Raw genomic sequence first — 13,519 nt, 5'->3', positions numbered from 1 at the left:
ATTGCTAACCTAAATAGTTGCAAAGGCAATTTTTTTCATAACTTTTTATTTTTACAAATATAATTTGATAAAACTTAATAAAAGACTCATGTGACATATTTTCCTTTAATACTTTATAAGTTAATCAAATGCATACCATAATAGATTTCATTGTTGTTGTTTAGAGAGTTCTCATGATTTTAGTATTACATACCTTTAGGCTGAGACTACACTCAGAAACAAATTTAGGGGCGCCTGGGTGGCTCAGTTGGTTAAGCGACTGCCTTCGGCTCAGGTCATGATCCTGGAGTCCCGGGATCGAGTCCCGCATCGGGCTCCCTGCTCAGCAAGGAGCCTGCTTCTCCCTCTGACCCTCCCCCCTCTCATGTGCTCTCTCTCTCTCATTCTCTCTGTCTCAAATAAATAAATAAAATCTTTAAAAAAAAAAAAAAAAAAAAAAAAAAAAAGAAACAAATTTAAAAAATGGTATTACAAAAGCATGGGGATAGTAAAAAAAAAAAAAAAAAAAAACCAACCCAAAACAGCAACAATAAAAAAAACCCATGAAGGTTTGCTGTGCTGTGGGAAATCATGTGTTTTCACTGACATAAATCTTTACTGAGGCCAACCATAAAAACTAGTCCTAAAAGGTGAAGGTGTTCTGGGAAAAACACAGCAATTCCAAGGTATACTATAGTTTTTTCTTTAGCAACATAACCTCCAAAGAGTACAATCTATTCTAGAGTTGCAAATAAAAAAATTGATGGAAAACCTAAATATTCTTGGTGAAATTTAGATCTGTAAAATTGTACCAATAAAAACTGGGTTCAGTCGAAATCCTGGAGAAGATTCTGTTAAAAAACAACCTTTAATCGAGTAAATTTAAAGATCAGATTGGCTTTATTAAACAATTCATAGATTTGGCAATATCCCATCTAGCAAGTAGAGGGGAGCTCCACTGAGCTAAAGCAGAGAAAGGTTTTTATTTTTATTTTCTTTTAAGATTTTATTTATTTATTTGACAGAGAGAGACACAGTGAGAGAGGGAACACAAGCAGGGGAGTGGGAGAGGGAGAAGCAGGCTTCCCACTGAGCAGGGAGCCCGACGTGGGGCTCGATCCCAGGACCCTGGGATCATGACCTGAGCTGAAGGCAGACGCTTAACGCCTGAGCCACCCAGGCGCCCCGAGAGAGAAAGGTTTTTAAAGGCAGAGAGAGGGCATGAAAAAAAAAAAAGAATTTATTGGCAAGGAATGCATTGTTTTGACAAGGTTGCCCTCTTAAGGGCGGTGGAAGGGGTCTGTCAGTAAATTTCCTAGTATTGTCCAGGAAATTCCATGTTGACTGGCTAAAGATTACATTCCTGAGGGGTTGAAAATGCAGTTAGGTTAGGTATTAAGTTTTGGTTTAATGATTTAGGGCCTAAACCTAAATGATGCTATTTTGGGCTTATGGTTTTCTTTTTAACAACTCCCAATAGATATTCCCAATAGTAACTATGGTGGGTAAAAATTTTGATATGGGTACAAAACAAAACTTAGTTGATGAGTTGAGTTCCTATTATTTTAAAGATTTATTTATTTATTTTAGAAAGAGAAGGAGCGAGTGAGTGTGGGGGGTGGGGGGCAGGGGGAGAGAGAGTCCTGAAGTAGACTCCCCACTGAGTGGGGAGCTGACGTGGGGCTCGATTCCAGGACCCTGAGATCATGACCTGAGCCTAAATCAAGAGTCAGATGCTTAACTGACTAAGCCACCCAAGTGCCCCCATTTAAAAATTTATACAGAAAGCAGTGTCTCTATGAAAATTTCAATAAAATAAAAATGGTTAGAAACTGTTCTCTATAGACAACTGATCAAGGATTTTAATCAACCTAATGAAAGTTGCCTGAAATCAGCACTGGTGAAATTAGCATTAATGGCATTGGGATGAAAATATTTACATTCTCAAACATAGATCAAAATACCATCAGGGCCATAAACATCACTGTGTTGAATGCAGTGCTAAAATGTGTGTGCCTTCTCCCTAAATAGAAAGCAGTTCCTAAATCCTCATCTCTGAGAAGTGGGATTCATTTTGGAAGGAAGGAAGATGAGAGCAAGCATGGATTTTAAGCTTTCCTTAAAGTTGACTGTTTGCCCTCAGCCCATCAGCTATGCAGATGGAGAAACAGACCTTTAAATCTTCCTCTGGGGAGGAACCCAGCTATGAGGACAATGCCAAGGGATGTTCATTAAAGAGGTCATCTCGGAGCATGATTTTGGGATTGCTATTCTATGGTTGCGGCTTGCAGAAATTCCTTAAGAGAGTGGCCAAGCTTTGCCCAGGAAGAGACCCGGAGATACATGAGAGGCAGACCCGTTAGTGCCAGATTACATGTGGTAAACTGCCCATCCATGTGGAATGGGCTGAAGGAGGAGTCCCGAAGTTAAGCTTCAGTAGTTTCTGATCACATGGAGACCATTTAAAAGTTGAGGCCAAATGGACTTTCCCTGCTTGAATTTTTACCTCTGCACTGTTGTGGGTGGGGGATAGGAGATGTGCGTGTGTGTGTGTGTGATAGAGAGCACACGCTTGAGCAAGCTGAAAAGGCAACATTGGCTGAAGTGCAGCCACTTTGACCCTGCAGACTGAATTCTACTTGACAGAACTGTAGTGGTTCTCAAGCAGGGGTGATTTTGCCTCACCCCCTCCATACCCCCGGGGTACGTTTGCCAATGTTTGGGACATAATTTTTTGTTCGTTGAAATTTGTACCTAATGGGTAAATGCCAGGGCTACTGCTAAACATCCTATAATACATAGGACAGCATCCACCAACAAATAATTTTCCAGCCCCAAATGTCCATGGTGCCAAGGTTGAGAAATCCTATGATGGGTTTGTAAAATGGGAATAAAATGGTACCCAACTCAGTGAGTTGTTATGAGGATTAAATGAAATGTATACAAAGTAGCATTAGTGCACACACATAGTTGTTAATAAAATGTTTGGATTTGTGGTCAGAACAGACAAGAAAGTTATGAACAGAATGAAGAAGCCAACCAGGCAATAAAGAGATTAGTTGAATATAATCCTGAGGTATAGAAAAACTGGCTGTAACTCAGGTGGGCTACAAAATTCACCCGTTCAAATGAGGAGACAAAACTCTGAAAGAGATTTCAAGTTAAAAAAAGTAATAGTAAAAATGCTCATTGGATTGCAAAATTAAACCCCAGCCGAGAGGTTTGGGCTTGGTGAGGAAGGGGCTCTCCAGAGATATGAAACAGAATTTGACTCACAGTCTGAGTGTTATGTGACTACTGTTGGGCCCAGTAGTCATCTTGTCTGTAAGGATCATGTGTCATGTTCTGGGGTCCATTCTCTCAAAGATAAATAACGGTATTGTGACTCAGGTTCAGTCATCTCATCCTTATTCTGCTAGAATCTGTTCATTAGTCAGTAAGGTGATATTGAAATATAGAGATAATAAAGTAAATCGAATTGATAGCATTAATATTTTGGTGTGGTTTAGGAATAAGTTTTATAATCATTGGGATGTTTTGTGTGCATTTGTGTTTTAAGATACTTTAAATAAATCTGGCATATGAGATAATCAGATTAACATTTGAAATGCATAACTGATATTAGACTCATGATATTCATTTTGAAGATACAGTAGATTTTTATTGTTTGTAAATGGTATTTAAATGTAGGAGAAAACCTGGTTTACAATATTTATTTGATATATTAAATTAATTAAGAATTACCGAAGTGCATAGGGAAGATTTTGTTTTTTTGGTTTGTAAGTCTGTCAGGCTTTTGGAGTATTTCAGAAAATGAGCTATGTTAACTGTGTAAAATTTAAAAAGTGCCTGAGGGAATTTAATTCATAAGTGAGGTTGACTGTTTAGAATTTAATCTTTTAAACTTATCAGTTACTTGAGTATAATCAAAGAAAACAGTGATTGTGAATTCTTATTTTTATATAAAATATTAGATTTATAACAAGATTCCTAAATTGAACTTAAAGGCTTAGGGAACACTAGGCTTTTAAATATACAATTTCAATATATTTAATTAATAAAAATCCAATTGTTTATGTAGTCATTTCAATGAGGTTCCGTCAGACATTTAAGAGCTCAAATGACATTAGTAAGCATTCAGTAAGTGGTAGTTGTAATGAACAGCACGCCTTGCTTGCCTTTTTGTTCCTTTGAATCCCTGCAATGAAACCTTTATGACTGTATATCTATTTCTTGAGACCCTGAGGGTCCTGATTACCTGAAGGCAAGGATTATTCCAAAAACAAAACGTTGTTTTTTTTTTCTGAGTCAATAATTTTATTACTATCATTTTTCACACCAAGGAGACTTAGTTACATAAAGTGATATTCTATGAGTTGATTACCAGTAGTAGAAGCACAAAGGTGTGGAAAGTGTAACAGGAACACAGTGAAGAAACAAACGCCCTTTATCAAGTGAAGTTCATGTGACAAACACATTTAACTGCAAACAGCCTATGTACAAATAAATATAGCTTTCGGTCTATGTACAGACATATTCACAGAGAATAAACTGACACAAAATCTCCATATATCTGTCATCCAGTGAAAACTACATGTAATAAACAAAACACAGAAAATGACAAAAATAATTTGGAAGTGCATCAGCTGGATTCTTGTTAGGGGTAAAGATAGGGGTTAAAATGCTTCTTTAAAATGGAGGCAAACAGAGGAAGCGTGAGACGACATCTATCCCTAAAAAGATCCTTTACAAAAATGGCATTCTGAGATTTTTAATGTAACCTGTCCAAAAAAAGAGTTTATGTGTTCTAGGGCAAATGGCTACGTGGGGGTCAGTGTCGACCACATTTTCTCTGTTTTACCAATATGCAAAGAACAAATGTATAATTTATCTTTCCTCTAGGGCTAGCAGCAACTGCATTAAATATCCAGGAAGGTAGCTTTGGCTATTCCAATTTTTGATGGCTCTTTGAGACTGCGGATTGCTTAGAAATAGAAGCTCTTGCTTCTGGAGCTCTCTCAGACTCGAGCAGAAGAAACATCTGGGCTAGATGCAGGGCACAAATATGGACTTTGTGTGCAGGGTTCAACAGGGCTATATATCAACAGAGGCTCCCTCTTCTGGGTGGAGAGTCTCTGCCCTTTGGAGAAACTCTTCAGATCACAAAACAGTCCCCAACAAGAACATCACTGGCTCTGGGACTAGATCCTCTCTCTTAGGGCAAATGGCCATTTAAGCATCAAATTGTCAGGGTCATTCAATTTAATATACGTGTTTACTCTATATTGATAATTTAGGCACCCAGTTGTGGTGAGTATTTCTAGGCTATTAAATGCTTTTTGGTCATTTTTTAAACTTTCCCTCAAATTACACAGAAAGTTGTGATCAAGTGAAATATTAAAGTTTTTAGTTGTGGGGACCTCTGTGTGTATAGGTAAGTAGTCTACCATACTGGTCAGAATTTGTGTATTTTAGCAGAAAGGGAATGCATTATGAAGTCTGTTATTTTCTATGTCCTCCCAAGGAAGGTTGATAATGTCAGCATAGGAAATTATCGACAAATTGTATATCTATATTTGCCATTTTTATAACGGAACTTCTTAGGCCCATCCTACATTTATATAAAAACTCAAACAAACCTTAAGTTTCCCAGGTATGTATTTGCCTCATTATCCATTTCACTCACCATATGGGTGAACCTTGCTTTACATAACAAATGGATTCCTGACAAATACTAAATCTATAATTTAGAAAGAGAAATACTTGCAATATAGTATCAGAACTTGCTATTTAAAGAAACTGTGTCACAAGCTACTTTGAAGATGAAGAATGCTTTTGTGAAATTAACAATTTCTTTCATTTTCAGAGTTTTATTAAAGTACACATCTAAAATTTATCAGTAGGTTAGGATTGTCTAGAACAATAATTGTATGCAATAAAAAATAGAACAGATAAACTCCATTTTACAACAAACAATACAAAACAGGAATGACTCATGACTGCTTATTGATTGACTATATTCAGAAGCCCTGAATATATGTATTATTGGTATTTTATGGCTTTAATTAAGACAATTGTCTCTTATGAAGTACTATAAAGTGCAATATTAAAAAATTAAAAACCCAAAAGGCATCCATTGTCCTTCAGTTTTATCCTGATGAGAAGAATTGGACATTCATTTAATTAAATGGCAAGGAATTATCTATCCTTACTGCATGCATGTAATTTGATCCTTAAAGTTATTTAATTCAGGGATTCATTCCTTTGTGTGTGTGTGTGTGTGTGTGTGACATGATTTAAAACATTAGTATTCTCTTTCGGTGAGTTGACTGTTTTAAGAACTGTCAGTCCCAAGGCTTTCGTTACTTACGGATCCATTACAAAGGAACATGCAGCCCAGTATGTGAGAATGCAGGAGCGAATTCCCATCCTTTTGGTGAACTGTAGCCTGGTTTCCTGGGCCAGGACCCAATCTACAACCACACAATTCCTATCCAACCTAGCAATTCCTATCCAACCATTTCTCCTATTTCCTATTGGAGTGAAAATACGAATTCCTTTTGGTAAATCAAAGCAGGTAGAGCATCTGAATGATTTCCAGTGGTGTCTCCCCCACTTACAGTTCTTTGCGAGTGTCGAATTATGACCTTAAAAATGAAGCTCATGAGCTTGACCTCCCTCCGCAGGCCTCATGATCATGCTACACCCCGTGTTCATACTTTTCTCCACTGTCAGTTCTGTTGTATCAAGGCCTACTGGTGCTCAGAAGGTATTTCTGTGACTACTCTCTTAGGGTTGTGAATTCTGTTCGCACTGTAGGAGCAATCAGGAGGGATTTTTTCCCCTAAGAAATCGCCAATGGCACGAAACAGAAATTATTGGGGGCGGGGCCCCAGCATTTTTGAATATTCACATTAATGAGGGGGTGCAGAAAATGCTCATTGGACTTGCCAAGTGCAAGCAAACCGGGGACTGGTGGGAAGAATCTCGATGGGGAGTGAGCGCTGAGTCCAACCTGGACTTGAAAACTGGAAATGGCATTAGAAATAAACAGACTGAGACTCAAAAAGGCCAAGTGGAGAGTGGCTCATAGTAGGAAAAATGGCTAACCAAATGCACTGGGGCAGGCTGAGAAACACACCAGCTTCAGCTCAGTGTCTTGGAGAAGAGATAGCAAAGTGATAGGGAACAGAAGATGAATGTGAATTAGCAATGAAATGTGACTTTCTAAAAGTAAGAGCAACAGAGGGGTGCAGAATAAGAGAGCAAAGCATTAGGTTTGCGACGGTAAGTTAGCCCTGTTGAGAACCAACTTGTGTCATGATTAGTCATAAGGTTCTATAATCCAGGAGCAACCTAAAGCATTTAAAAAGGGTGAGTAGAGAAGAACTATAAAAATCAAGAGGGTGAGGAAAAAAGGATTCTGAAATAAAACTCTAAAGACACTTTTGATGAAAACAGATAAAGGGTCACATAGTGGCAGCTCCCAAGTGTGTCAGGGGTACCTGTGAAGAGTGTCCAGACTCAGTTCTTTTTTGTCCCCCAAAGAGACATAGGTGGAGTCATCAACTTGTTGGGCTAGGGTTAACCTTCTGGTTGTTAATGTTAATAGTTGATGAAACCTGCTTCCGCCAGGAACACCTACGCCAGGACCCGTCTCCTACAAAAGAACTGTCCTTTTGATGAGGGTGATAGGTTGGACGAACTGTCTTAACAGAATTAAACCTTTGGCAAACTCAATGCAGATTCCATGGCACTCTTCCAGACAGGTAGTTATCTGTTGTTTTGTTGTTGTTGTTGTTGTTTTGTTTTTAATTCTTTAAGGTTTTCCAGTCTGTCAATCAATCATTTAGTGAAAGTGCTCTGGCTTAATTTAGTGTTCTATGCAGTTTCCCCTGTACGCTAATTTGAACAGAGATGTCTCTCCAGCTGTAAGTACAGGGTCATTTTTGTCTCTAAAAAAACTGGCTGACTTGTGGATTCATTTTATCATTTTTAGCTCTCTCTTGCTGTTTTTAAAGGACACTTTCACCAGTCAGATGAAAGACCACTGTGGAATTCAGGTGGTTCTGAGCAAGGCTGGCACCCCGGGGGGTGCAGAAGGCATGGAAAATGGCAGCACAGACATTGTTTGGAGGAAGGCGTCTGGGTGGAAAGATGCATTACTTCCATACCAAACACAAGTGCACCCCTGCTTCCTACAGATGCTTGAATTCTCCCGGCGATCACATACCATAACCCGTGCAGTTTCAAAGCTCCCACTGAAGTGAAAAAAACAAAACCCAAAAAACCCAAACCAAAACATTGCAATGTTGTAATGATAAGTAACAGAGTGGTGAGCATGTCCTTTATTGCTTTTCTTGTTTGTTACATAGTTTAAAGACTGTGAAATTAAAGATACACAAAGAGAGAGGCAACGAGCTAAGCTGAAATAGTGGGGCAGGGGCATATGACCTTTCCGTCCCAAGGCCTTCTAGAGAAGGGAAGATACTTTTATCTGGGACTATGCAGGTTCTTATAATTGGTTGAAAAAGCCTGACATTTGTAATTATTTTAAACTACGTGGGGATATATATCAGTGTGACACTTGTTTTCTTGGCAATCGCTGTAAAAGTAAATACATTTTTCCTTTCTTCCTTTTCCTTATGCTTCATTTTTCCCCCACTAATTCTCTTTTAATGGCAAAGCCCTTACTTACTAATTAAAGAAAATATTGCTGAGGGAGGTTTAGGAGTTGAGGATGTGTCTTTTTAAAAATATTAAGCCAGGTGGTTATGTGAGATCTGGCTTAGCAAGAATGAGCATTAGCTTCTATATCAAGCCTTCAGGAGACTGCTGATTTCCCCAGAAATCACCCTGAGGACAGTTTCCCTTTATTTTTTCTGGAATAGAGCTGCCACTTCTAATACGGCCACTTAATCACTGGAGTAACAATCTGTCCGGGTGCAAGGAAGCATGGCATCCTCGTAATCTTGTGTGTGTGTGTGTGTGTGTGTGTGTGGGCAGGTGCAGGGAAGGAAGCATACTGACGTTTCCCGAAATGCTTGTATTCAGATAGGTCATCAGACTCCTGTCACATATTCCAACCCAGCAATCTCAGCCGAGCACTGAGCAGAAGTCCCCTCTTCCTCAACTGAGTCTCTGGCCAGCATCTCTAGCTGTTGTCATTTGCTTGGTCAGCTTTCTGTTAAGGTGGTCTGGGGTGGGGGGAGCTTCCCTTTACGGCTCATTGCCCATCTCCCTGTTACGGAGGAGTTTAAGAGCTGTGAGCGTCGGTGGGGAGTGTGCCAACTTTCTCCCTGCCCAGGAAGGGATGTACATTAATATTATCAAATGTCTCATCAGTGAAGCAGCTGTGTTTTGCTGAAAGGCCTCCAAACCACCTGATTCATGTCTTTCCTAGAAAATAAATTATAATGGCCCGTCAGGTGGCACCTGTTAGAAGCCTTACAAAGCATTTTCCCTATGAATCAGTGCCTGCCTCTTTTTATAATCTTCTGGGCAAGGCTTTAGGATATTCTGCCGCATCTGCCAAATTGATAAACAGGTCTGTGCACATGTACTGTGGCTTCCTGATCGGTCACTGCTGGCCTCAGCTTAGGTCCTGGGAGAATGCATAGGTGCCATCCATCTCATCTCCAGCTTCAATGCTTCAGGCACTAGTCGGGTTCAGAAGGCAGCTGGACCCAGCAAAGGCATTTCCGGATGCAATTTAGAAGGTTCTGTTCGGGCATTCTTGGTTTGAGCCAGGTTGCTCTCCTGTGCGGAGGCTGCCCAGGGCGACAGGGGAGGTGACGGCAAGCAAGACCTGCTTGGTTTGCCGTGGCTGACTGGAACCATCTGGGCACGGCTTGTTTGTTTTACATTGAGAAGCAAGAAGGTGGTTCTAGAATTTTTGATATTTATACACCCTGCTACAAGAAAGCAAAGAATATCTGCGGTCTAAGCTTTTCTGTTGTGCGTTCTTTGCCTGCACGTCAGCCCTGGGGCTATGGCTGGCCATTTCCATAGGCTGTAACTCCCCTCTTGGTGTGGGAAAGTACATAGGATGGGGGCCTGCTGTGTAGGTTTGTACGTACATGTGCCCAGAACAAACCTTACGAGGTCAGGAAGAGATGTTCCCTTGGGCTGGTGGTGTGCGTGACTTTTCTTTTCCCTCCTTATGGCAGACTTGATGTGCCCTGCTTTTGAATCCTGAAGGTGACAGGTCGAAGGGTGATGATGTAAGCGGGTGTACCTATAGACCCGGTATAAGGATATATTTATATATGTAGATACACAGGCATGCAGGGAAAGCGCTAGAGATGACCTGCTCAGGAAAGTTCTTTCTTACAGTTATGTTAATGATTTGAATGCTTTTCAAGATCCACTGTTGCATTCCGTACACTGCTCTCTGGACTTGGCCTAGCCCAACGCGTGACCTCCCAGACACATCCCGAGGACAGCAGTGGCAGGGGAAGGGGCGTGCATACCAGCCAGCCGCGAACACGGCTCTTGGACATCGTGCTCAGTGCTCCTCACAGCGGCGGGAATGGGCTCCTAAATCCTGTCTCCTCAAGTGCAACTTTTCATTAACAAGCACAGCATTTCGTGTGACGCGGAGCTTCTAAGGCACGTAAAATGCTCCGTGGCCGCTGGGCTGGCTCTCCGCTGTGAGCCGGGAAGGACTGGGACGGAGTGCGGGGGCGGGGAGGCGTCAGCACGTGCTGGGACAAGACCGGCTACCGTGGGCCTCCCGCAGCCTTTTTGGTTTCACGTAGTTTATCTGCAGCTGCGTTAAAGTCACCTGTTCAAACCTTCCTTCAAGTAACAGACCAGCCAATAACACATACGCACGCAGTAACCCAGCTTGCTCCCCTTTGAGTAAAGCGCGGGGAAAACCACCCGAGGTTTTGACCAAAAGTTCACTTACCCATTCTCTTTCCCTCTAAGGAAGTAGCACAGATTCTTGCCTCAATACAACACCCTGCCCTTGCTGAAGATGCGCGCTTTTCTCACACAAGCGACCACCCGACTTTGCAAAGCGGGAGAGACTCGAAGGCCCGCCTCCTGCGGGGCGGCCATCTTGCTTTCTTGTTCTCCCAGGGAGCCTCCACTCAGGAGCGCCGTCTGCTGGCGGGTGATGCGCACTGCCTGGTACTGCCATGCTCTGTGGACGGAGCTGGGGTTTTCGGGAAGGAATACTGGGCTTGATCTGGGGCTGTCGGGTCTCCCTTCCTCTCTATTTAATTGTGAGTTGCGCCTCCTGTCTCCCCACGTTAGGAGGTACGTGCCCACAACCCAATCACAGGAGGCATCAGGGATAGAATAGACTGGCGACATCTCGTACAGTTCCCCATAGGTGGCGTGTGCCGCCTTGGATGGAAGATGGGTGCAGAATAATGGGCCATCTTCTCTTTACTTTTGCAACTGACTGGAAGGAAAGCGTGACTTGGGTGAATGAAAAACTCTATTTTTTTTTCATCAATTTAGTTTGTCTTCTCCAACCCCCCCCCCACCCGGCCCCATGGTTTTATTTTCTATGGACATAGACCTGAGAAATCATACAAGGTGTCAAGCAGAATTTGGGGGAATGAATGAAATGAAAATGTCACATGAATGCGGAGCAAAATCAGGAGGTCAAAACCTTGGAGTGACTGGCTTGGGGCAAGCGTGAAGAAGTCTTCAGCGGACTCAACGCTCGAAAGAGTCCCACATGGGGTCCTGATGGAAGGAGAGACACAGATTTTGCACAGGCTTTAACCAAATCCTGGTCCTGGCACCACCTGAGGAGGACTCAGAAACCTTCCCGGGTGCGCTGAGTGTAGAAATGCCTTTCCAAACATCTCTAAGCTGCCTCAATACAAGCAGTATTGATCAGAATCAGTTTAGTTCTATTGGTGGAATAATGATTTCTATAGGCACTGAAGCCCTTTATGAACCACACTGGAAGATGCTTTAAAGAACTACGCCCTTATATTCCCATTAGGTGGCAAGTTCCACTGAGCCCCTCTACTGGATGATATTTCTTATTACATATTGCAGGCTCTCTTGGCAGGCATTTTGATTATATGTGAGCCCTTAGCATCAAAATACGCCTAAATGACAATCACAGCTAGACTTGCCCCCCTTTTTGGGATGATAATGGGACATGCATTAGAACAATATAGGTTCAGTTTCTATAGTCTCGTTGTCCTAGAAGAGCACTAATTTGGTTTGCAGTTATATTTTCTACTTGCATGCTGGGGCAATATATAAAAAAATTTCAAAAAATCCCAACCCTGGTCACTTCTTCCCTGCCCCCCAAAGCAATATCCACCCAGTCTGGGTTTTACCTCTGTCTGTCCCACATAACCCCGTGGGGTTTGGTCAGTGTGCCCCAGTGGGGTTGGGCAGATAGTCTTCACTGTTTGGCTGGTGGGAATGTTTTGGAGGTCTCAGCTTAGGGTCCCTACAGACCCTCTCCACCAAGCCCTCCTTCCTGCAACATATTTCTCTAAAATACCCACCTTACCAGGCAGGATCCCAATAAGTCGAAGGTAGGCTGAAGGTCACAGCAATGATTCTATTAGTTTACCTCTTGCACTTAAGAGGTAAAGCTCAGACTGAAGGGTGATGCCCCTCTTCAAATAGGTGCTATAAATATACTAGAGCTATCCCTGAAAAGATGCATTTGTATTTATATATATATATATGTGTGTGTGTGTGATGATTTTATATATATATATATATATAAAATTTTTCTTTCTTTGTTTTTGTATACAGGTATGTATTACTCTATAGGTATGAAAGGAGAGGTATAATACAGGAACAGGCAGGGTGTGTTCATGTGCATCTATTTATAATTTGTATATTTTGTATGTATACATAGAGAGAGCCTCTGTCATTGTTTGCATCATTACAATGAATGTACCTCCGACCAGCGAGGAGTACCTGTCAGTGGTGAATGGAGAGAAGCCCCAAATGGATGGTTCTTGCATGGTCTCTTGCATGAAGTGGTTTCAGTAGGCAAGGTTGGCAGCAGCTTGTGAAATGAGTGGGCCCAGTGTAAATCCATCCATCCTCAAATCCGCCAAGGAGGGACACTTTGAAATGCCCATGGCTGTGTGCTAGCTGCCTCTTCTGGAGTGGTCAAGGAGCCTAGAACCCAGGGCGGGGAGGGGCCATCCATGCTGTTAGTTCAAGCTATGGCTTTTCCTACTAGATGGAGACGGGGCACACAAGAATTCTGTCTTCTAGGAGGACACTGATCACCAGGAACACAAAGTAGAGGCCGAACATGATGAAGCCCAGCACTTTGTTCATCCGCCATTTGCAGAGGGCAATAGAGAGAATGACGAAGAGCAGCATGATGAAGAGGAGGACGATGGCACAGAAGAGGCCATTGCTGCTGACAGCCACTGGGTGGAACCTGTGAATGATGGTGTACAGGAGCCAGGGCAGTGGGAGCCTGTGAGGGATAGACGGGGCAGTCAGACATGCTGAAGAAGGCGTATGGCATAATGTCAGCTTCTTGGAATCTATAATCTGAGGAGGGTGTCTGGTTCACTAGGACTTGCGT

General features: G+C 42.0%; 1 protein-coding gene across 2 annotated transcripts in view; it reads right to left on the bottom strand.

The window, feature by feature from the left end:
• Window positions 1–8,478: 8,478 nt before the first annotated feature.
• The window catches only part of SLC24A2 (solute carrier family 24 member 2), a 247,885-nt gene continuing 242,844 nt past the window's right edge, over window positions 8,479–13,519 (bottom strand). For both annotated transcript variants that reach the window (XM_032392464.1, XM_032392465.1), the window contains one exon: window positions 8,479–13,408. In XM_032392464.1, coding sequence (XP_032248355.1) covers window positions 13,159–13,408 — 250 coding nt within the window. In that variant the 3' untranslated portion in view covers window positions 8,479–13,158. The remainder of the gene's footprint in view (window positions 13,409–13,519) is intronic.

Source organism: Phoca vitulina, unplaced genomic scaffold, assembly GCF_004348235.1.
Source record: "Phoca vitulina isolate PV1807 unplaced genomic scaffold, GSC_HSeal_1.0 scaffold67, whole genome shotgun sequence".
NCBI lineage: Eukaryota > Metazoa > Chordata > Mammalia > Carnivora > Phocidae > Phoca > Phoca vitulina.
The sequence above is the reverse complement of the archived record's forward strand: the minus strand, read 5'-3'. Positions and strand labels throughout refer to the sequence as shown.